The sequence below is a fragment of the Bos mutus genome, chromosome 18 (genome assembly GCF_027580195.1).
Source record: "Bos mutus isolate GX-2022 chromosome 18, NWIPB_WYAK_1.1, whole genome shotgun sequence".
In the NCBI taxonomy this organism is placed as follows: Eukaryota; Metazoa; Chordata; class Mammalia; order Artiodactyla; family Bovidae; genus Bos; species Bos mutus.
This window is the reverse complement of record NC_091634.1, coordinates 54306673-54331582: the sequence shown is the minus strand read 5'-3', so window position 1 is coordinate 54331582 and position 24910 is coordinate 54306673. Positions and strand designations below refer to the sequence as shown.

Here is a 24910-nt window from a genome sequence, read left to right as displayed (position 1 = left end):
CTGTGTACCCAAAAGGATGAGTTTTACTGAGTGTAAATAGTATTTTACTCAAAAAAAAAGATGTTTACAAGTGATAAGGCCTAGGGTGAGGCCAAGAATAATTAATGCAGGTTTGGGGAAGAAACGGGAAGCGAGGATCCGAAAGTCTTCCTGGAGGCGGTGGTCCTCACACTGAGCCTAGAGAAAGGATAAATGTTTGTTGAACTTGAACCGGGAGGAAAGGAGAGAGGGCGGGATTTCAGGCAGAGGAACCCACTCAGTTCTGCAGAAGTTGAAGGCTGGATGTGCCCGGAGGGGAAGGCAGGCCTGGCTCCATTTCTGCAGGGCCCGCTCAGTCTTGCTCAGGCATTTGGACTTTCGAATGACCTTGTTGGCTTCTGGTTTGGAAAACTGGTTTGGAGCAGTAGGGTGGGATGAGGGGGCTGGCCTAAGAGCGGGAGGGCCTATCCAGACGTTCTTGGCCTACCATCATACATCCTTGGCTGAGGCACTTTGTCATTTTGTCGCTCCCAGACGTTAGCCAAGCACATGCCACTTCACCAGCAGAATGCAAGAGACACAGGGCAGTTTCAGCCCGTTCTTGTCTCCCCAGCTTCTGTTAACAGTGCCGGCAAGTGGCGAGTGCTTGGCTAATACCTGTTGAGTGACAGAGTGGTCTTTCACTGAGTAGAATGCATTGGAGATTCACCCTTGGTCTCACATCTAGCAGTGTTTTCTTCTATCCATGGGTGCTATTTCCACGCATGAATGTTTGTTTATCCCTTCACCAGCTGAAAGACCTTAGTGCTGTTTCCAGTTATTGGTTATACAGTGTTAGTCACTCAGTGATGTCTGACTCTTTGTGATCCTGTGGACCCCACCAGGCTTCTCTGTCCATGGGATTCTCCAGGGAAGAATAGCGGAGTGGGTTGCCATTTCCTTCTCCACAGGATCGTCCCAACCCAAGGGTCGAACCTGGGTCCCCTGCATTACAGGCAGATTTTTTACCGTCTGAGTCACCAGCATGGCCCAAGCTGCTATAAACATTAGGGTACAGATCTTTGCATGATTGTATGTTTTCATTTCCCTTGGGTAAATACCTAGATATGGGATTGCTGTGTCATATAGTAAGTATGTATTTCACTTGTTAGAATAAACTACCTGGCTGTCTTCTGAAGAGGCTGCACCGTTTTGCACTCCCGTCACTGGCTCCAGGATGTGTTTCTTCCTTGTTGTTTCAGCAGAATGCACTGATGTACACACTAGAGGGTGCAGAGGAGTCATGGACTGGAGTGGCTAAAATGCAGATTCCCCAGGCCCTACCCTCGCGGCATCCCTGGGTGTGTCTTAGACCTCCCCGCGAGCCCCCAGGAGAATCAGGAGTCCTTGGTGGGGGCAGAAAGAACCCCAGATCTTGACGCAAGCACTTGGTTTCAGTGTCCAGCTCTGCCGCTAGCTTCTGGGTCACCTCTGTGAATCATCTGTCGCCTCTGAGCCTCAGTTTCCTCATTAGTAAAATAGATGTGAAAATCACTGAGCTTCCTAGTTTGCTGTGAGGGCTTAATGCATTTACTGTGTGAAGGGTCCTGGTTCTAGGTAGGTATTCAATAAATGTTACCGATTTTGGTCAACTGCAAAGATTTTAAATGCTTCCTTCTCCCTTTAGCTAAAGGCCTTATATTTTAATGTTTTTATTGATGCGCAGCATAATGAAGAAAATGCACTGAAGACAAGTGTACAGTTCAGTGAATTCTCACACATAGAACTCATCCGTGATGCCAGCACCCCACCAAAACGGGACGTGGCCACATCCCTGGGGCTCCCCTCAGTTCATGCTCATCAACCGCCTTCCAGACTGACCTCTGCTGGACCTGTGACTGTAACGGCCTTGATTGTGAAACACTTTTTTTTTCTAGTATAGCTAAGATGTGCTCAGTGAAGCTTATGTTGAAAACACAGAAGGCAGAAGCATAGAAACAGCCTGTTAACAAATTGAACAGCCTTTTAAAATGCTAATTTTTAAATTGAGATCTAACATAAGATTGCACAGGTTGTAAGCATAAGGCCCATACATTTTCACTGGGTGACCACCTCACGTTAATCACCAAACTGTAATTGAGAACAACACGGAAAGAACCGCTGTTCCAGGGGCATTGATCAGCTTTGCCCAAACAGCCTCGTTAATCTTATTTATAGTTTTTGATAATTTATTTTACTCAAGGATAGTTGATTTACAATGTTGCATTAATTTCTGCTGCACAGCAAATTCACTTAGTTATACCTACATATACACATAAATATATATACATGTACATACATAAATACACACACACACACACATTCTGTTTCACGTTCTTCACCATTTGGCCCATTGCAGGGTGTTGAATATAGTTCCCTGTGCCATACAGTGGGCCCTTGTTGCTTATCCATCCTATAGATAATAGTGGGCATCTCCTAACCCCAGCTCTCGCTCCATCCCTACCCCCGGCTCCTCCTAGGCAACCACAAGTCTGTTCTCTGTGTCCATGAGTCTGTTTCTCAAATAAGTTTATTGGTGTCATGTGTTATTTTTTATTATTATTTTTGACATGTATTTTATGTATTTGGCTGTTATGGGGCTTACTGCAGCATGCAGTATCTCTTAGTTGGGCATGTGGGGTCTAGTTCCCTGACCAGGGATTGGACCTGAGCCCCCTGCGTTGGGAGTGTGGAGACTTAGCCACTGGGCCACCGAGGAAGTCCCCTGTTTGTACCATATTTTAGATTGCACAGTGTCAGCGATATCATATGCTATTTGTCTTTGTCTGTCTAACTTACCTTCACTTCGTATGATAATCTCTAGGCCCAACCATGTTGCTGACAATGGCATTATTTCCTTCTTTTTTATGGTTGAGTAATGTTCCATTGTATATATGGACCACGTCTTCTTTATCCATGCATCCGTCTGTCGACGGTTGTTTCCATATCTTGGTTATTGTGACTAGCGCTGCTATGAACATAGGGGTGCATGTATCTTTTTGGATTAGTTTTGTCTGGATATATGCTCAGGAGTGGGATTGCTAGATCATATGATAATTCTATTTTTAGTTTTTTGAGGAACCTCCATACTGTTTTCCACAGTGGCTGCGCCAACTTACATTCCCACCAACAGCGTAGGAGGGTTCCCATCTCTCCATGCCCTCTCCAGCATTTGTTATTTGTTGACTTTTAAATAATGGCCATTCTGACTGGTGTGAGGTGGTACCTCATTGTAGTTTTGATTTGCATTTCTCTGTTAAAAAGGTGTTGAGCATATTTTCATGTGCCTGTCGGCCATCTGTATGTCTTCTTTGGAGAAATGTCTATTTAGGTCTCCTGCCTATTTTTTGAGAAGCCCAAATTAAAACTACAGTAACAGAGGTTTTTCCAAGCAGCCCTCGATTTGAATAGCAGACTCCTACAACTCAATAGCAAAAAACAAGCAAACAAAACCCAAAGAACCAGCTTTAAAAATGGCCAAAACATGACAGCAATAATAAATCCATAAGAAAATTTTGAAGGTGATGGGTATTTATTGCCTTGAATGCGCTGACAGTTTCATGGGTATATGCAGAAGTCCAAATTCATCAGATTGTGCACTTTGATTGTGTGCAGGTTTTTTTTTTTTTTTTGTATACTAATTATACCTCAATAAAGCTGGGAAAAAATGGGGTGTGGGGGTCTGACCACTCTCACGCAGGAGTTTCTATGTCGGGCCTGACCCTGACCAGGTCTGGAAGCCAGTTCTGGGTGGTACTTCCTCTCAGAGTCCTGCCACCCAGCAGCTGAGACTCGGCTTGTCCCCAGGGGACATGCACTTCTCTGAACAATATCAGGAAAGGAAGCCAAACTCAAAGCCTCTCAGGGGTTTTCGGCTGTTTTTGGCTGTGGGGGTGGAGGGAGGAGGCTGGCAAGGCTCTGGGGCAGGGCAGTGGGCCTTGGCCTGGCCACTGTGGCCACTGGCAGGGCGAGGAGGGCCAGGTTCAGAAGACCTACTCTCTAATCATGATTATTATGTGAGCAACTGCTACTTTATTGAAGGCTGTGTTGTGCTAAGCTGTGTTAGCCATTCATTCTTTAAACAGCCTTCTAAGGTAGGTTATTTTCTTTTTCAATAGCTTTATTAAGACATAATTCACATCACATACGGTTCACCCATCTAAAGCCTACAGTTCAGTGGCCTTTAGTATCTTCACAGAGCTGTTCAGCCATTGTCACAATCTATTTTAGAATATTTTCATCCCTCCACAGAGAAACCCTATACCCCTTCCAAGACCCCCCATGTTCCCCTCAGTCCCAGGCAACTACTAATCTACTTTCCATCCCTACAGGTTGCCTGTTCTCAGTATCCCAAAAGTAGGTTGAATGATGGGGAAATTGAAGGTTCAGAGAGGGTAACTGACCAGCTTAAGGTCACACAGCTAAGGAAGTGGCCTTGGAATTTGAACCCAGATCTCCATGTCCTCCAAATCCACACTTTCTCACTGCAGCATGGGCCTTTTTCTTCTTCCTTCCAATAAGAATACTGAAAATAGTCAATCCTGATGGCTGAACTGTTTTGCCTGTTTTATCGCTTTGTTGTCTCATTTGATCCTTCTAATCATCCCTGGGAGGTAGGTACAGTTATTATACCCATTTTTGCAGAGAGGGAAACTGAGGCACAGGGTTGGGGGTGCTAATGGTCCCATACGCCATGGCTGCTAGCACATGGAAAAGGGTTATGAAGAAAAACACGGTCATCCTTGAGGACTGGTGGGGGGCAGAATAGCAAGTCCAGACAATGCTGATTAAAACACAGTTTTCTTTCAGATTATTCCCTCCCTCCCCTTCTTCTTTCTTTTTATATGAAAAGGAAAAGAAAGTTCCCTCCACCCTTTGAGGTCACTTCCTGACCCATTTGTGAATCTAAGCGGAGTGGTTACACGCGCACTTCTCCCCGCCTGCATTCCTCCTAGTAATGCTGGGGATGGGTCACAGGCCTGTGCGCCCACGGGCTCCAGCACCAGACAGACTCGGGTTCAAATTCTGCTTCCACCGCCCCCCACGCCCCCATTTAATGCCCTTGAGCCCTAGAATAGCTAACTTGTGATGGGGACTTTCCACCACATGTATATCTGAATATACAGGGTGGCTTCTCCCCCCACCCCTTATGCCTTGGAGAAGAAATGTCATTTTGTATTTGAGCCTTCCCAGAACCAGGGCTACTATCTCAGTGACTTTATTTGAACAAACGAGTTGCAGAAAAAGAGGCGATGTGGAGCCCCAAACACTCCCATTCATCGCATTGGATTCCTTTAGCTGTTCACCTGAAAAAGTGAAAACCGTGAAAAAGAGGAAAAGCAATTAAAAATATGAAAAAAATCAAACTGCTATCTCAAACACAACAGACATTTTAACTCCAAAAATGCTGTAGGCTCACAAGAAAAGTAAGCTGAAGTAGGTGCTCCGTGTTCTTCTTTCTTGCTTGATTCCCGGGGACCAGGGAGATCTCCAATCAGCACCTGTCTGGACCGAGAAGAGGAGCCAGGGCTTCCCACAGTGGTTTCCAAAGCCAATTGCCTTTAGTTTCATCTGATCAGCAAGAAATTTAACATGGTCCACTATACACATGGACTTTGTAATAATAAATTCTATACATACACGGTTGTACCACTGTATCATGTACATTAGGTAACATGTACCAAAATAGAAATGATAAAAAGGATTGATGGAAATATAAACTGAAGTTCTTAAAAAAAAAAAAAAAAAAAAGCAAAGAAATTTAACCCAGATTTATCATTCCTGGGGAGGTGGTCCCATGGTTTCAAGTGGTTTCAAGGATTTCTTTAAAAAGCCGTGCAATAAGTGATCTATAGGAAATAGCAAGTGTACACCCTGGGCTAGGAGCAGTGACAAATGAGTCCAGCTTGCCTAAAGTCAGCACATGAGCCCTGTGGCTTTAGATATCATACTGAAAATATGCCAGAGCAACATTCATAGATTTTTAAAAAATGCTGTAAGTCAAGTGGCTCAGGAGTAGAACCTGACGTGTCCTGACAGCTCTATAGGTGATAGAAAGGCTGGCTCTCGTCACAACGGACACGTCCAAGATGCATATGAAAGGTCTGAATGAAACAGCTCCGTGAAACAGGAAAGAGGAAAAGAGCAATATTTCTCAAAGAATATGTTACATCATACAATATGCGACTTGAAATAGGCTTGGTGTAGCTCAATGAATCAACTAAATCCCATCACTAGGCACTTGACGGTGTCATCTATATGCTTAGAAGTTTATAGAGTGAGCCATAAAATAATCTCTCATTGGGAAAACGAGAGGTCAGTTCTCTTGGTATTCCATGTTCCCTAGAACAAACTTTTGGGACTTTGATCCTGTCTGACAGATGAGGAAGCTGAGCTTAGGGTATTTGTGGTTTGCACCATGTAGTAAGAGGCGGTCAGACACCTGCGCAGACTCAGTGACGATCTCACAGTAGGACCATGAACTGCCAATTCACGGGGATTACAGGGGAGCGTATTGAATGCATGTGTGCAGTAAGCACACGTGTGCAGTAAGCGCTCCATAAATGCTGGTCCCTCTGGACGTTCTCGCTCCACCTTGCAAGAGACCTGGGGCAGGCAGGTGGATTCCCCTCCCGCTGCCTCAGTTTCTTCCTCCGCCCGCGGAGGCGCGGTCCCGAGGCTGGCCCGCCCTCGGGGAGGGAGCACGCGGCGCCCTGGGTGCTCTGAGCAGTGGGCGGCGCTGGGCCCGCCTCGGGGCCGGGGGTGGGGCGGGCCGGGGCGCAGGGGGCGGCCCCGGAGGAGTCACGTGGCGCGCGGCCGCGGCCGAAGGAGAAGTAGCAGCGCCCGCGTCGGAGGGCGTGCGCGGCAGGGAGTGCCCGGAGCCTGGACAGCGGGCGGCTGCGCGCGGGACCCGGAGCCCGGACCCGCGGCGGAGGCGCGGCCAGGTGAGTGGCCGGGTCGGGCGGGGGCGCCCGGGGGACGTGCGCCCGGGGGACGCGCGCCCGGAAAGCCGCGTCCAGGGCGGGGGTCCTGCGTGGGGCTCAGCTGGCGCGGGCAGGGGTGGGGCACGCCGCCCGGCCCCCCGCTCGCTGTGCCCAGCGTCCGGGCGGGGACGGCCACTTCCTCACCCCTGACCGGCGCCACTCTGTCGGTTGATGCCCCGGGGCAGCCCGGCTTTGAATGGGAACCGGAGGAAGCGGCGCGGCTTGCGGTCGGGGGTTCGCGCCAGCGCCTGAGTTCTAGGCTCCGGTGGCCCTGGGGGTCCCGCGTGGAGTCGGGTGTGTTTCCTGGCCACCTCTGTGCCCACGGCTTGTGGACTCCAGGCGCCGGCCGGCCCCTGGCACTTCCTCGCACTACACAGGTGGTTGCGGCCGGGTGGGTGGCGAGCGATACCAAGGAAGGCGCAGTCCCTTGCCCTGAGAGATTGGAGAGTTTTCGGGGGATCCAGGGTTCCCTGTCCTGCCCCACAGTGGTGTGCATAAGTATGTTTGTGCGACTGTGCGTTTTCCTGGTTATGTTGTGGAATCGTGGAGAGGTGGTTACCCCCACAGCAGAAGAATTCGAGGGAAAGACGAGCGGGGTGTGCACTCATGGGGAGGGGGTGTTGGCAGCTGGATTCCAGAGGGGGCCTGGGATGGCTCTTCTAGCACCCTGATCTTGAACTAGAGTAAGAAAGTGTGGGCTGGGCGGGTGGGGGTGACTCGCACGGGAAACAGGTGGCCTTGTCAGTCAACGTAATTAGAATTTCGGTTCCAGCTGTGTAACCTTGGGCACGTCGAAGACTCTCTGAGCCCCAGTTTCTTCCCCTGGATACTTGGGCCACCCAGGCCTGCATCCCGGGGCTATATGCAGAGTTGGGGCTCATCTGCCACTTCTTGACCCTCTGGTTAAGGGCCCTGCGTGGGGGCCCTGGCCAGCATCCGCAGCTACAGCCTTGCAGGCAGTCTTGAGTCCCTGGCCATCCCAGGCAGTTCTTTTTATTAGAGACGAATGCCGAGTGTGCACCACTGCAGGGTTCCCTGATGCTCAAATTGCCTAATGATGCTCACCCCCTTCCCCCCAAGCTTGTGAAACTCCTCTGGAGGAGGCAAAGCCAGGACCCCCATAAATGGCCCTTGGGCTGAGTGGAATTGGTGGAAAATTGAAAATGAGAAAACTTTTGAAACTGTGTCTTCACTTAGAAAACGCTAAAAACTCAAAGCAGAAAAGCTCATCCATTATGTTAGCACTTAAATCAGTCGTAAGCTGATGGTCAGACCCTTTACCTTCTCCCACTCTCCAAAAATAACCATTCCTCCTAGGTTTATAAGCAGACAGCCTTTAAAAAAAAATCATTAAACAATTAATTTATTTTAATTGGAGGCTAATTACTTTACAATATTGTAGTGGTTTTTGCCATACATTGACATGAATCCGCCACGGTTGTATATGTGTCCCCCATCCTGAACCCCCCTCCCACCTCCCTCCCCATCCCATCCCTCAAGGTCATCCCAGTGCATTGGCCCTGAGCGCCCTGTCTCATGCATTGAACCTGGACTGATGATCTATTTCACATATGGCAAAAGACAGCCTTTTTAAACATGTAATAATATTTATTAGTTTATAACTGTTTTTCATCTGCCTCACAAATCTTTCCAGATCACAGTACTTGTAAATCTTCCTCCTCCTTTTCAGTAGCTACTGAACATTCTTTAATGTGGGCTTCCCTGGTGGAGAAGGAAATGGCAACCCACTCCAGTATTCTTGCCTGGAAAATCCCATGGACGGAGGAGCCCTATAGGCTACAGTCATGGTCGCAAAGAGTCGGACACGACTGAGCGATTTCACTTCACTTCACTTCACTTCACTTCCCGGGTGGCTCAGTGGTAAAGAATCTGCCTGCCAATTCAGGAGACATGAGTTTGATCCCTGGATCAAGAGGATCCTCAGGAGATGGAAATGGCAACCCACTCTAGTATTACTGTCTGTGAAATCCCATGGACAGGGGAGCCTGGTGGGCTACAGCTTGTGGGGTCGTAAGAGTCGGATGTGACTGAGCAGCTAAACAACAATTCTTTAACGTGTGTGTCCCGTCATGTAAGGGATACCGCCCCCCCCAACCCATTCACGAGCAGCTGAATTGTTTCCTGTTCTTTCCTCTTACAGATAATTTTGTGCATTTTTCTGCACAATGCTGGATCAAAGCAGATGCATGTTTTACGTTTTAATAGATGCTCGCAGGTTGCCCCCCAAAAAAAAGTGCAACTAAGGCACACCCGTGCGTGCCATGGCTGACCCTGCTGAGTTCCTCCAGTGAGAATATGAGTAACCCTGTTTCTGCAGGTGGGTGTGACATGCAGTGGTAACACCCCTCCTGCCCTCAGAGGGGCTGTCCTCTCTCAGGGATGCGACTGTGCCAGGTGTCCAAGAGAATTGACTTGTGGGATTTTGTATGAAATCCTGCCCTGCTCTGACGTGTGCAGAGAGCCTTAAAGAGAAGAAAACTCTCCTGTTTCCTGGTTCTGGGTCCTTGCATTTTTTTTTTTTTAATCTTTATTGGAATATAGTTGACTTAAAATGTGTTAGTTTCTGCTGTACAGCAAAATGGGTCAGTTATGTATATACACATGTGTTATGTGTGCTCAGTCGCTTCCGTTGTCTCGACTCTTTGCCATCCTATGGACTGTAGCCTGCCAGTCTCCTCTGTTCACGGGATTTTCCATGGCAAGAACACTGGAGTGGGTTGCCATGTCCTCCTCCAGGGGATCTCCCCGACCCAGGGATTGAAGCCATGTCTCCTGCCTTGCAGGCTGATTCTTTACAGTTGAGCCACTGAGGAAGCCCATATATATATACATATGTTTACTCTTTTTTGGATTCTTTCCCATAGAGGTCATTACAGAGTATTGAGTAGAGTTCCCTGAGCTATCCTGTAGGTCCTTATTAGTTACCTCCTCTGTGTATAGTAGTGGGCATGTGTCAATACCAGTCTCAATCTATGCTCCCCTTTCGCCCAGGAACCATAAGTTTTCTACATCTGTGACTCTTTATTTGCTTTGTAGATGACTTCATTTGTCCCTTATTCCACATAAAAACGATGTCATATGATAATTTGTCTTTCCCAGAAGTTTATTTCAAAGAGGAGAACATGAAAAGTAGGATCTTATTAAATCTTGGCCTCATTTGTGTTTAACACCGTAAGTCATTTTATAAAATTACCCAGGGAGGATGAGAAACAGGAACAAGAAAGGGATTTCAAGCCTATTTCATTTTTTTTTTTTTTGAAAGCAGAAGCAAAATAGAAGTTGCCGGTGATGGCTAGTGCCCTCCTCCGGGGTCAAGGCCTTGGAGACCTTGTCTTAGTTGCTGAAGCGTTGAACCCTGAAAGCCCGAGTTGGGAGCTGGTGGACTTTAGTGGTTGACTCCAGGGATCTTGTGGCCGTAAGGATGCTTTCCTGGTTCTTAGAGAAGGACATGAGAGACTTGATGTTTATGGTTGAGCCAGTCCACTGGGCTTCTGAATGGGGAGTGACCAGAATCCTGGGAAGGTTAGTGCAGGGCCCTCCCAGAGTCAGAAAGAACCGAGGGTCGTGCTTCCAGGTCGGCTGGCTTACGTGGCGGTGTTGTGAGAGGTGGTATGTTTCCTATTTGCGCCCTGCTGCACCTGGGAGTGGGGAACTCGAGAGCATTGTCCTGCTTCTGACACTTTGCAGCTGTGTGACCTTGGACGAGTCCTTTGATATCTCTGCGCGGTTAGTTACTATCTGACCAGATTGTGAATTCCAGAAGGGGGTTGTTGAAGGAGCAGGGGCATGGGGTTCCCATCCTGATGTTGCCACATGTCTCCATGACCTTGATCACGTGATTTCACCTCTCAGGCCTTGCGTTTGCAGCGCCAGTATTTCTGAGATAAATGAGATGAATCTGATACGGCAGGTGCAGGCACCCGGGAGGGCCAATGAACAGCAGGTTTTCCAGGGCGGAGACCGGCCTCAGGCCCCTTGCTCATCCCCTGACCTGGAATAGGGGGTGGTGAGGCGGGAGGCTCGGATCAGGCAGGGTTCCTGCACACCCTTGGCCCCCGGGCTTTTGTTTTAGCCAGTTCCTTCGACTAGAGCACCGTCCCCTTCCGCTTCATCTCTTTTAAAGATTGGATTCAGATCTGTCTTCCCCTAGAAGCTTCCTCTGAGCACTGTTAAGTTCCCAGCCTCACCTTAGACTCAGCTGGGGACCCCTTCCTGCTGCTCCCTTGAGACCCCCACGTCTCTGCTTCTGCAGAATCATGGAGCTGGCGTTTCCTGATGGGTGGAGAGCAGGTGTAATTCATGACTTTATTGCTGGGCTGTCAGCACACCTGGGAGGTGCCCCGGCTGTGGGTGGAGGGTAAAGGGGGCAAAGGACAGGGCCCGGGCCCGGGCCTCACCCCTCGTTTGCGTGCGAGTCCGCTGTCCATACCTGTCGTGGAGGTGACCCTTGGTTAATGCTTTGATCAGCTGGCCGATTAATATCATCGGAGGCCCTGCTAGATGCTGTTTGTGTTGTTGTTCAGTCGCTCGGTCGTGTCCAACTCTCTGCGACTCTGTGGACTGCAGCACGCCAGGCATCCCTGTCCTTCACCATCTCCCGGAGTTGGCTCAAACTCAGGTCCATTGAGTTGGTAATGCCGTCCAAGTTCTTATCCTCTGTCATCCCCTTCTCCTTCTGTCCTCAATCTTTCCCAGCATCAGGGTCTTTTCCAGTGACTTGGCTCTGTGCATCAGGTGGTCAGAGTATTGGGAGCTTCGGCATCAGTCCTCCCAGTGAATATTCAGGGTTGATTTCCTATAGGATTGACTGGGGGCTGTACAAACATTGTGGGGTCTAGTCCATCCAGAGCCCCTCGAGGGTGGTGTTATTCCCATTATACAGCTGGAACAGCTGAGGCCCTGATTTGGAGCAGCTTGGCACAGAGGCTGTGGGGAGGCCCAGGCAGCCCTGGCTGAACACCCAGCTTCTCTGCGAAGTAAGAACTGTGGGAGCCTAAAGGAGTTTGGAGGTGGGGACGAGATAAGAAAGATACAGGGATAGAGACGCAGGTGTAGAGAATGGCTGTGGGCACGGGGGAGGAAGGGCAGGGTGGGACGCCCTGAGAGAGCGATGCTGACATGTACACTCCCTACCACGCGTGGAATGAACAGCTCGTGGGGCACTGCTGCGGGGCACAGGGAGCTGAGCTCGTGCTGACCTCCAGGGGTGGGGTGGGCTAGGGGTGGGAAGGAGGTCCTAAAGGGAACGGATACATGGAATATGCACACGTGTGCCTTCTCAGTCGTGTCTGACTGTGCGACCCCATGGACTGCAGCCTGCCAGGCTCCTCTGTCCATGGGATTTCCCAGGCAAGAATACCGGAGTGGTTTGCCACCTCCTTCTCCAGTGTGTGGTACACGCATAGCTGATTCACTTTGTTGTACAGCAGAAGCTTACACAACATTGTAAAACAATAATACTCCAACATATATATATATATATATATGAAGACTGAGTGGGAAAGGGGGAGAAAAGATACAGGAAACGGTGGACAGTAACAGGAGCTAAGCCTGACCTGTGTCCTCTCCGTTGGCAGGTGGAATCTTATCCACTGCACCACCAGGGAAGTCCCACTCTTGTTTTTGTTTTTTTTTAATTCATTTATTTTTAATCGGAGGATAATTGCTGTATAATACCGTGTTGGTTTCGGCCACACATCAACATGAATCAGCCGCAGGTGTGCCTACGGCCCCTTTCACTCTTCTTCTTAAAGCATCCTTTTGATTCCTGGTCTCAGAGTTCACTCCAGGGTCTGGGGTGGGAGCAGGCGGCCAGAGTGACCCACGTGTATAAGACCCCTGGAGGGAGCAGGGAAGCAGGGAGACCCACTGCTTTCTGGGTTTGCTGGTGGGCTAGATGTGGGCGTAAGAGGAGCCAGACAAGGGAGGCTCTGAGATCTGGGAAGCTGTGACTGTTCAGGAGGATGAGGGGTCACCAGGGACACCCCCGGAAGCCGAGCCGCACACCAGGTGCTTTGCTGGTGGCTTCCTGACTGTCCCGGTCCGAGTCGGGCTCCCAGGGGTCACGCGGCCTGCCCAGGGCCACACGGTCAGCGGGAGCCTACACGCGGGGCTGCCGGGCCCTGCTGTTTTCTGCCCTTTCTGCTCCATTTCCATGCAGAGGTCTCCACGGACCCATTTGGAAGGTTTTTCTCTATTCCCGCCTCCACTCGGGAAGTAAAGGGGTGGTTCGAAGTCTCTGGGTGGGTGTCGGGGTTGGGGACAGGAGCCAGCCTGGGCTTCTTTGGCTATTCAAATATTCTACAGCATAAAGCTGCGTGGGGAGGGAGAGGTGGCGGCCAGGTTGGGGTGATTTGGTTATTCAAAGCCGGGATAACGGTTGGGTCACGGAGATCAAGGGCTCCACCCACACCTTGCTTCCATTTAAACGTCTGAGCGGCTGGTGAGCCCCCCTGCCACCAGCGCCTTCTCCCCAAGCTCATCCTGATGGGCATGAGACAGGTTTTGGCTTCTGAAGCTTCCTCCTGTTAACCGAAGCCCGCTCAGTTAACTGAAACCAGTTCCCCCTTGCTTCCTGCCTCCAGCCTCCTTGTTCACCCGCTTCCTCCTCGCCTCCCCCACTGGGCAGCAGACGACGGCGAGTACCATGGCCAACGTGGACACCCTCCCGGAGTACGAGAAGAGTCAGATCAAGCGGGCCCTGGAGCTGGGCACCGTCATGACCGTGTTCAGCTTCCGCAAGTCCACCCCGGAGCGGAGGACCGTCCAGGTGATCATGGAGACGCGGCAGGTGGCCTGGAGCAAGACGGCCGACAAGATCGAGGGCTTCCGTGAGTACCTCTTGCCTCCCCGCCCGGGCAGTGGGCCCTGCAGCTGTCGTTGGTTCGACACCTTCTTCTGAAAAGGAAAAGTGGCGTCGCTTTGTCTGGGTCTCTGATGGGGTTTGGGGCAGGTGGGGGATGTCGGCCAGGAAAGCCCTGGTGAAGGAGCGGAAGCCTGCGTGGGCCAGCTTGGAAATGACCTCCAGATAGCTCGCCTGGGCTGCTGGGGGCTGAGCGCACCATCTCACGGCGTCGGGGACTGTTCGGTCTGCGTTGATGGTCAAGCCGTGTGCCCTCTTGAGGGCTCACTGGCCAGAGCTTGTGGAGTCATCGCTCGGTAGCCAGATGTGTGTTTTAGTGCAGACAGCAGAGCGAGAGGCCTGTGCTTTACTCCATGTGGACAGAGCACATCGCTGAGTGTGTGGAGCCCTCCAGTGAAGCTCTGCTCCGAGTGGAAGCGGCTTCTTTTCTCCTCCCTCCTCATGTTGGGCAGTGGGTTCAGATCCTCAAGTTCCTAAGCCCCCTTTTTCACTCAGAGTCCAGAGACTTAAGCAATGTACAGTTGCAGAGACTTGCTTAAATGAGTTTTTATTGACTTCTTTTAAATTGAGAAATTAAAGCATACACTTGGGGGAAAATCAGACAATTCATAAATGAATGTCTCTCTTCCCCAGTCCCACCCCAGGCTCCAGAGGCCAGCTCCTGCCCAGGTTCTGTGGTCTTCTAGATGTATTCTGTGCTTGCGTTATGTGTGTGTGTTGTTTTTTTACACAAATAAGTACCTACTGCACATACTTCTGCACTTCGATTTCTTTTTTAAATTTAATAGTTTTCTTTAAAACATTTTTTACTTACTTCTTTATTTTTGGCTGTGCTGGGTCTTCGTTGCTGCCTGGACCTTTCTTTGGCTGTGGCGAGCTGGGGCCACTCTCTACCGTGGTGTGCAGGCTTCTCCTTGCAGTGGTTTCTCTTGCTGTGGATCTCAGGCTCTGGGGCGCGGGCTTCAGTAGCTGTGGCCCCCCGGCTCTAGAGCAGAGGCTGTATAGGTATGGTGCAGGGGCTTAGTTGCTCTGAGGCACGTGGGATCTTCCTGGATCAGAGATTAAATCTGTTTCTCCTGCACCGGCAGGCAGATTCTTTACCACTGAGCTGCCAGGGGAAGCCCCCTGGTAGTTAACCATTGAGGTGGTTTCTTATCAGCATATTGATCTGCCTTTGCCTTTCATCGCCACGTAGCATTCTGGCTACAGTGTGACAGTTTAACCCCTAGAGATGGATGCTTTGGGTTTTTCCAGTCTTTTGCTATTAGCTGTACATGGATCCTTCTCTTCTTTTGCTAGCAGATTTATGGAGATACAATTCACATACCTTATAATTCATCCATTCACAGATTGGTATACTCCCAGGTATGTGCAGCCACCACAGTTTTTAGAACGTTTCATCACCCCTAAATGAAGCCCTGTACCCTGCAGCCATCCATCTGGCCCTCCTCCACCTCTCCTGCCCTAAGCAGCCTCTCATCTCCTTTCCATTGCCCTGTTCTGGACACTTCCTATGGAAGGAATCACACAGTGTGTGGCCTTCTGCGACTGGCTTCTTTCACTTAACAGAGCGTTTCTCACGTTTTCACGATCCATCCGTGTTGTGTGTGTCTCAGGACTTCATTCCTTTACGTGGCCGGGTAATATTCCGTTCTACAAATATTCCACAGTTTGTTGACCCGTTCATCTGCTGATGGAAATTTGGGTTGTTTGCTCTTTTTGGAGGGTATGAATCCTGCCGCTGTGAGCTTTCGTGAATGAATTTTTGTGCGGCTGTGTGTTTTCGTTTCTCCTGGGTGTGTGCCCAGGGGTAGGGCTGCTCCTCAGCCAATGCAGGAACTTTGTTTGATCATTTTAGGAACCCCCCAGACTGCTTCCCAAGTGGCCGCACTATTTTACATTTCCACCAGCTGTGTGTGGGGGTCACCTTTGCATTATTCTTTCATGCACGCAGGTTGCGTTTATCTGAAGGATAGCGTCCTCCATGTGTAATTTCTGAGTTAGAGGGCACGAGTTATTTTTAACTTTAAAGGACGGTTGAATCACATCCCATAGAAGCTCCTGAGGTGGTGGGGGCCCCTCTAGTTCTCCACATCTCCTCCCACACTGCCATGGGGTTCTGAACTTGGCGGTTCACAGGTGGACTCTGATAGTGTGACATGGCTCTTTGGTTTCTTTTATCATGAGCGAGACTAAATAGCTTCCCAAAAGGTTTCTCCTGACTCTGGAGCCAAGATGACCTTCAACAGCACTGAGCCAGAGGGCCTGCTTTGACAGTGCCCAGCCTTCCCCCTGATTTTGTTTACATTGGCCTCAGACCTCCCAGGTGGCCCAGAGACCTGTGGCAGCTGGGGCGGGGGCGGGGGCCTGCAGGGGCAGGACAGGCCCAATGGTAAACACAGGTGCCCCCCCGCACTGAGAGCGGATGGCCGGCCCGTGTCGGCCAGCTGGCCGAGCGCCAGAAGCACCTGGTGAGGGGCATTTGAAGGTGTGCAGGCCTCTGGAGCTTTCTCCTGACAGTCCTGGTGGTTGTGAGACAGGGTTTTGCTTCCTGAAATCCACACCCTATGGTTCTCCCTGGTTACCCCTAAGAGCAGTTCCTCCTCCTCCTTGGGGTGGCCAAGGATGACTGTCATTCACCAGGGTGGTTGGGATTCAGTATTTTAATGAGCTTCCCAGGTGATCCTCATAGCTAGCCAAGTTTGGTAGGTACTGCTCTAGCAACTCCCTCCTCCCACTCACTCGCCGTCCTCCCACCCCCCTGTCCTCCCACCCCCCTGTCCTCCCACCTGCCCGTCCTCCCACTCCCCGTCCTCCCACCCGCCCGTCCTCCCACTCCCCCGTCCTCCCACCCCTCCACCCTCCCCTCCTTCCAGCCTTCCTTCTTTACTTCACCGGTAGCTTCCGTCCCTCCTTCCATCTATCCACATTTGAATGCCTGCTCTGCCAGGCACTATTCTAGGTGCTGGAGATAACGGCAGTCATTGAGTTAGACCCCAGTCCTCACAGAGCTGCACTATTGGATTAGGTACAGGCAGCGTGGAGCCTGACCCCAGCAGGGTTTGATGAGATAGGCCACGTGAGCGTAGGCACGTTCCATCCCCTGCTGAGATCCGGTTCTCCTGTCTGCAGAATGGGGACGATATTGCTGTCCACGCACAGGGTCACCGCTGCGAATGAACAGATGAGTCGCTGGATCAGAAGGCTGAGCACGGTGCGCAGCCCTGGACCGGTGCGAACTGCTGCTTTTGCTTTTGCTGTTGTTGTGGGTGACGAGCGGCGGCCAGCCTGTCCGGGGCAGCAGAGTCTTGCTTAGGTGTTTGGACTTTCTCCGGAGAGCAGTAGGGCTCCACTGAAGGGTTTTCAGCCGAGGGGTGGTGTGAACACCTTTGTGTTTTTGAACTGCACTGGCGAGCCTATGTGAGATGGCTGTGTCGTGTTTGTAAAGTGACACAGAAGCCGATTTGGGGGTAAATTGCTTTAAAAAGGTGCTCTCCTGACCACCTAGAGAGAACAGGCCTTTGAGCCCTGGACGGGGCCACTCAGCACCTCATTTCCAGCCTCTTGATATAGAGGTGGTGTCCTGGGGGCCCCAGCTATAGTGTTGCCTTAGGGGTCTGAGTCAGCAGGAGCCTGCAGGTTACTGTGGGGTCTGCAGAAGACAGCACCCGTGTGTGGCTCTGGGGTCACTGGAGGTGGCCTCTGGCCTCTGGACAGGTGTCACAGCCTCCTGTGTGGGCCTGGGTGAAGGCAGACGCCCACGGGTCTCACTGTGCACAGCAGGGAGTGGTTCTCAGCTGGGCGATCCCATCCCACCCACGCGGGGGCATTCGGCAATGCCTGGAGATACTTTTAGTCCTGGTTATTTGGAGGGGGTTGCTTCTGGCATCTAGCAGGTTGAGGCCAGGGGTACTGCTAAACATCTTACAATGCATAGGACAGCCCCCACCCCAAATAATAATCCAGTATAGAATTGTAAGTATAGAAACCTTGGCCTGGGGACTCGCCTGGTGGTCCGGTGGCTAAGAGACTGCACCTCAATGCTGGGGTTGTCATTGTTGTTTATTTGCTAAGCTGTGTCCAGCTCCTTTGCAAGCTTGTGGACTGTAGCCCACCAGGCTCCTCTGTCCTTGGGATTTTCCAGGCAAGAATACTCGAGTGGATCGCCATTTCCTTCTTCGGGGATCTCCCCAACCCAGGGATCAAACCCACATCTCCTGAGTCTCCTGCGTTGGCAGGCAAATTCTTTACCACTAAGCCACCTGAGAAGCACAATTCCTGGTCAGGGAACTATATCCCGCATGCCACGACTAAGCCCTGGCACAGTCATATAAAATTAAAAGAAAATGTTAAAAAGGAAGAAGAAAAAGTGTATTTCTTCCTGAAAAATTAAGAAACCTTGGTCTGAAGTCATGTGTTTGCTTTGCTTAGAACCGTAAAATGTCACACATTCCCCCTTGGACCGTGTCATGACGGAGCTGTTCCGTGTGCAGTGCCACGCCCATATTTGCCATCATACTGGGCCCCCAGTTTTGCTAAGAGAGAGGAGGAAGGGATGGGGTCCCTGTCCTGGAGGAAACAGGTGAAATCCCACAGATAGAGGAGCCTGGTGAGCTTTAGTCCATGGGATGGCAAAAGAGTCAGACACGACTTAGTGACTGAACATCAGCAACAACAGCTGGGTGGTTCTTCTCTCTGTGGCCTGGACTGAGGTGGTACTTGGCTGGCATGGCCCCTGGTCTGGAAGTTTCCAGAATCTTTGCTCCTGTGTCTGGTGCTGTGGTGATGATGGCCGGTAGCCCGGGCTCAGCTGAAAATGTTGGCTCAGCACCTACTGCGTGGCAGTCCCAGGGTCATCGGGCTCCTTACACGGTGCCTGGTATCCCCCCGGGATGTGTGTTCCAAGAGTCACAGGGCTTCTTGTGACCTAGCCTGAGAAAGTCACTTGTTCAGGTCCGCGGGGCCAGCTCAGGTTCAAAGAATGGGGAATCTCCTCTTGGAGAAGATGAGACCTGCCCAGGTGGGGAGAAAGTTGACAGCAGCCACCTTGGTGCCAAACGACCACGAGGGTCCAGGCTCATAGTTCAGATCTGTGCTCCACCACCTCCTAGGAGCTGTGTGATCCGAGGCAGGTTTGCTTGACCTGTCTGTGCCTCAGTTTCTCTATTGGTCAGGTGAGATGACAGTCAATGAGATAAGGGTGAGAAGCAAGTGGATTTTAAGTATGTTTTTGTATGTATTTATATATTTTATCCGTATATAAAAGGTGCATATTTTAAACAGTAGGAGTCCCAAGGCCTGGCTTCTGACAAAGAAGATGAACTTCAGCCGGACACTCATGTCTTGGCCATCATTCTCCTGTTGACTTTCCGAGGCCGCTGGGCAGGATGGTGCACTGGGTTCCCTCCTGTGTGGGCCTCCTGCCAGTCTCTGGGTGTGGGGCGGGAGCTTGTGCTGGAAGTCCTGCCTCTGGTTTTTCTTTCCCTTTGGGCGCTAGGGGAGCAGACTCCAACTAGAAGGGAGTCCGCCGGAGCACCTTCCTGAGGTGAGCTTTGGGGTCCGCTGGCACCTTGTCCGCTTGGGAGCATGGCCTGGGACGTATCCTGGGAGCCACAGTGGTGCCGCCTGCCCGCGGGGTGTGGACGGGGCTGGTTGTGTGATGAGCCAGCTGTGAGGCGTGGACCATGTCCATCTGACTGGATGGGCGCTGTTCTCAGGCTTTCACTTCTGCGTGTGCACATTTTCTCTATCTGCTTATTTTCGGCAAGTGGTGGCTGTCTGTGAGTGAGGGGTGCTCACAAACAGGGGCTGTTCTGCTTCCCTAGTATTAGGCTCTTAGCTTGCCTGCCTAATAATAAGTGCATGATGACGATGGTGATGATGTTGTTGGTGATGAGGGCCGCCTCTGAGTGCTCTCCGTGTCCTAGTCTCTGTGTGGATACATCACGCGTCACTGCTCTTTAAATCCTCACAGTGACCCTGTGAGCAGGAACCATACCCACTTTATTTATGAGGAAACTGAGTCCTGGGAGACTCGGTGACATGCCCAAGGCCACATGGCCAGGCAGGGGCAGCGCCCCAGTTTGCTTTCGTTCTACCTGCCTTTTGGAGTCTAGTGTCTTCTGTTCTGCGTTGCCTTCTCCTCCTGTGTGATCTCAGAGATGTCTGAGTTCTGTATGGGGTAGTGGGGCACCCTGCTGTGGACCGAAGGAGGATGGCCTCACTCAGCCTTTGTTACAGCAAGAGGGAAGGCACTGATTCCTTCTTCTCACAGAGGACGTGCCCTGCCCGGTGCTGAGATGCCAAGGGGAGGACACTTGAGAGGTGCCTGGCTAGCTGGAAGCCAGACGTGCCTGCTGGAGCCCCCACGGTGGGGACGAGTGTGGACCCAACGCGGGCATTGAAATGGGCTCGTCCTCTATCTTGCCTTCCTCTGAGATCTATCTTTGAGGTACTTATCCATTTAAAAAAAGAGTATTTGGCAAAGTTCTTATTTTAACAATGTGTTTTTGAAACTGGAGCAGGTGTTGTTTCACCGGCATTTTCCATCCACAAAATCCATTGTCTGAAAGTGGTCCCCGAGCTCCATCAGTCAAGTGTCCCATCAGAAATAAGGTTCAGCCAGTACTCCCAGTGTATTACAAAGCAGTGGTTATAGGTCCTTGTTGATGTAGTGTCGTATTAATCTCAACCTCCTAATTTATCCCTACCCTCTTTTTGCCCTTTGATAGCCATAGCTTGTCTTTGGTGTCAGTGACTCTGCTTATAAATAAGTTCATTTGTATCATTGTTTTGATTCCACAGATAAGGGATAGCGTATGATACTTGTCTTTCTCTGTCTCACTTCACTTAGTATGATCATCTCTAGCTCCATCCATGTTGCTGCAAATGCCATTCAGTTCAGTCCAGTTGCTCAGCCATGTCCAGCTCTTTGGGACCCCATGAACTGCAGCACACGAGGCTTCCCTGTCCATCACCAACTCCCAGAGCATGCTCAAACTCACATCCATTGAGTTGGTGATACCATCCAACCATCTCATCCTCTGTCATCCCCTTCTCCTCCTGCCTACAATCTTTCCCAGCATCAGGGTCTTTTCTTTGAGTCAGTTCTTCGCATCAGGTAGCCAAAGTATTGGAGTTCAGCTTCACCATCAGTCCTTCCAATGAATATTCAGGACTGATTTCCTTTAGGATGGACTGGTTGGATCTCCTTGGAGTCCAAGGAACTCTCAAGAGTCTTCTCCAACACCTCAGTTCCAAAGCATCAATTCTCTGGCACTAAGCTTTCTTTATAGTCCAACTCTCACATCCATACATGACTAATGGAAAAACCATAGCTTTGACTAGACAGACCTTTGTTGGCGAAGTAATGTCTTTGCTTTTTAATATGCTGTCTAGGTTGCTCATCAGAGAAGGCAATGGCACCCCACTCTAGTACTCTTGCCTGGAAAATCCCTTGGATGGAGGAGCCTGGTGGGCTGCAGTCCGTGGGGTCACTAAGAGTCGAACACGACTGAGCGACTTCACTTTCACTTTTCACTTTCGTGCATTAGAGAAGGAAATGGCAACCCACTCTAGTGTTCTTGCCTGGAGAATCCCAGGGACAGGGGAGCCTGGTGGGTTGCCATCTATGGTGTTGCACAGAGTCGGACACGACTAAAGCGACTTAGCAGCAACTTAGCAGCAGCAGGTTGCTCATAACTTTTCTTCCAAGGAGCAAGCATCTTTTAATTTCATGGCTGCAGTCACCATCTGCATGATTTTGGAGCCCAAGAAAATAAAGTCTCTCACTGTTTCCATTGTTTCACCATCTATTTGCAAATGGCATTATTCCATTCTTTTTTATGGCTGAGTAGTATTCCAGTGTATATGTGTGTTTGTGTGTGTGTGTTTGTGTAGGGGAATTAAAGGATTAAATGAAGTAATTAAAGAATTAAATAAAATAATCCCTATAATCTGCTCTCAGTCACACAGAGGAGACAGGTGCTCAAATAGTCACTGCTCTTGCCAGCATCAGACATAAAGGGAAATGGCGATGTGGAAAGGATGAGGTGGACTGTGAGAGTGTCCGTTCACATAATGAAATCGTTGTTTTCCTGCATCCGCATGGGTCGTCCTGCTCCCCTTCCCAGGTACCAGTTGTCCACGTGGAGCCTGCTGGTGTGAGGAACAGAACTGGTGTTTTTTTCCCTGACACTGATACAGACCTACCTGTCTGCCATTCAGATGAGGAATTGGTTTCTGTGACCATTCAAGCATTGTCTTCTGTCCTGGGTGATGATCACTTGATATCCTTAGAATTCATCCCTTTGTTGTTATTTTTTAAAAATGTATTTGGCCATGCTGTGTGGCATATGGGATCTTAGATCCTTGACCAGAAATCAAACCCGTGCCCCTTGCATTGGCAGCTCAGAGTCCTAACCACTAGACCACCAGGGAAGTCCCTGGTCCCTTCTTTGACTTAGCAAACACTCAGAGGATTGGTGTGTGTCGGATATGAGCCTTGTCACTGGGGACGCCGGGTGAGTGGGACGGTGGGGACCCCAGAGGAGCTTACGGTGTCACAGGAAAGACAGAAGAGGCCAGACTAAGCATTCAGGACTGTGTGGGATGCCAGGGAAGGAAGAAGCAGAGCGCATGACAGAGTAACCAGCAAAGAGCCCAGTGTTAGGAGTCAGGCCTCAGGGAAGCATGTCCATGGAGGTGACGTTTGAGCTGAGACTTGAAAGTGATAAGGGAGCCGTGGGAAGCTCTGGCCAGGGCCTGGGGGGAGCATTCCTGGCTGAGGGCACAGCAGTGAAGCTTCCATATTAGTCTGGGTAGACGAATGGCAGTGACAAATGTCTTCTTCTTTAAAATTACTTTTTAAAATTTATTTTTAATTGCAGGATAATTGCTTTACAATATTGTGTTGGGTACTGCCATACATCAGCGTGAATCAGCCACATGTGTCCCCTGCCTCTTGGACCTCCTGCCCCATCCCGCCCCTCTCGGTTGTCACAGAACCCTGGTTTCAGCTCCCCGAGTCACACAGCAAATCCCCACCGTCTGTCTGTCTCACGCCCTGTGGTGTGCATGTGTGCCTCTGCCGCGCTCTCCGCTCATCTCAGCCTGTCCTTCCCTTCGGCCCACAGGGCAGTTCACCGCATCTGTGTCTCTGTCACTGGCTGCACATAGGTGCATCAGTACCACCTCCCTAGACTCCGTTTGTGTGTTACTACATGACATTTCTCTTTCTCTTTCTGCCTTGCTGCACTTTGTATAATAGGCTCTAGGTTTGTCCACCTCGTTGGGACTGACTCAAGTGCATTCGTTTTTCTAGCTGAGTAACATTCCATTGTGTATATGTACATAATTTCTTTATCGTCTCATCTGTTGATGGACATCTGGGTTGCTTCCATGTCCCAGCTATTGTACATAGTGCTGCAGCAGACGTTGGGGTGCATGTGTCTTTTTCAGTTATGGTTTCCTCAGGGCATGTGCCCAGTAGTGGGATTGCCCATTCAGGTATGACCTAAATCAAATCCCTCATGATTATACAGTGGAAGTGAGAAATAGATTTAAGGGCCTAGATCTGATGGACAGAGTGCCTGATGAACTATGGAATGAGGTTCGTGACATTGTACAGGAGACAGGGATCAAGACCATCCCACTGGAAAAGAAATGCAAAAAAGCAAAATGGCTGTCTGGGGAGGCCTTACAAATAGCTGTGAAAAGAAGAGAAGTGAAAAGCAAAGGAGAAAAGGAAAGATATAAACATCTGAATGCAGAGTTCCAAAGAATAGCAAGAAGAGATAAGAAAGCCTTCTTCAGCGATCAATGCAAAGAAATAGAGGAAAACAACAGAATGGGAAAGACTAGAGATCTCTTCAAGAAAATCAGAGATACCAAAGGAACATTTCATGCAAAGATGGGCTCGATAAAGGACAGAAATGCTATGGACCTAACAGAAGCAGAAGATATTAAGAAGAGATGGCAAGAATACACAGAACTGTACAAAAATATCTTCATGACCCAGATAATCATGATGGTGTGATCACTGACCTAGAGCCAGACATCCTGGAATGTGAAGTCAAGTGGGCCTTAGAAAGCATCACTACGAGCAAAGCTAGTGGAGGTGATGGAATTCCAGTTGACCTCTTTCAAATCCTGAAAGATGATGCTGTGAAAGTGCTGCATTCAATATGCCAGCAAATTTGGAAAACTCGGCAGTGGCCACAGGACTGGAAAAGGTCAGTTTTCGTTCCAATCCCAAAGAAAGGCAATGCCAAAGAATGCTCAAAGTACCACACAATTGCACTCATCTCACACACTAGTAAAGTAATGCTCAAAATTCTCCAAGCCAGGCTTCAGCAATACGTGAACCGTGAACTTCCTGATGTTCAAGCTGGTTTTAGAAAAGGCAGAGGAACCAGAGATCAAATTGCCAACATCCGCTGGATCATGAAAAAAGCAAGAGAGTTCCAGAAAAGCATCTATTTCTGCTTTATTGACTATGCCAAAGCCTTTGACTGTGTGGATCACAATAAACTGTGGAAAATTCTGAAAGAGATGGGAATACCAGACCACCTGATCTGCCTCTTGAGAAATTTGTATGCAGGTCAGGAAGCAACAGTTAGAACTGGACATGGAACAACAGACTGGTTCCAAATAGGAAAAGGAGTTCGTCAAGGCTGTATGTTGTCACCCTGTGTATTTAACTTATATGCAGAGTACATCATGAGAAATGCTGGGCTGGAAGAAACACAAGCTGGAATCAGGATTGCCGGGAGAAATATCAATAACGTCAGATATGGAGATGACACCACCCTTATGGCAGAAAGTGAAGAGGAACTCAAAAGCCTCTTGATGAAAGTGAAAGTGGAGACTGAAAAAGTTGGCTTAAAGCTCAACATTCAGAAAACGAAGATCATGGCATCCAGTCCCATCACTTCATGGGAAATAGATGGGGAAACAGTGGAAACAGTGTCAGACTTTATTTTTCTGGGCTCCAAACTCACTGCAGATGGTGACTGCAGCCATGAAATTAAAAGACGCTTACTCCTTG

At 49.9% G+C, this 24910-nt stretch overlaps 1 protein-coding gene across 2 annotated transcripts in view; it reads left to right on the top strand.

Moving 5' to 3' along the window:
• The first annotated feature begins 6816 nt into the window (after window positions 1-6816).
• Window positions 6817-24910, top strand: part of PLCG2 (phospholipase C gamma 2) — a 159984-nt gene continuing 141890 nt past the window's right edge. Inside the window, exons 1-2 of one of the 2 annotated variants that reach the window (XM_070388654.1) lie at window positions 6817-6941; window positions 13586-13831. In XM_070388654.1, coding sequence (XP_070244755.1) covers window positions 13648-13831 — 184 coding nt within the window. In that variant the 5' untranslated portion in view covers window positions 6817-6941; window positions 13586-13647. The remainder of the gene's footprint in view (window positions 6942-13585; window positions 13832-24910) is intronic. The other variant, XM_070388655.1, reaches the window with a different exon arrangement.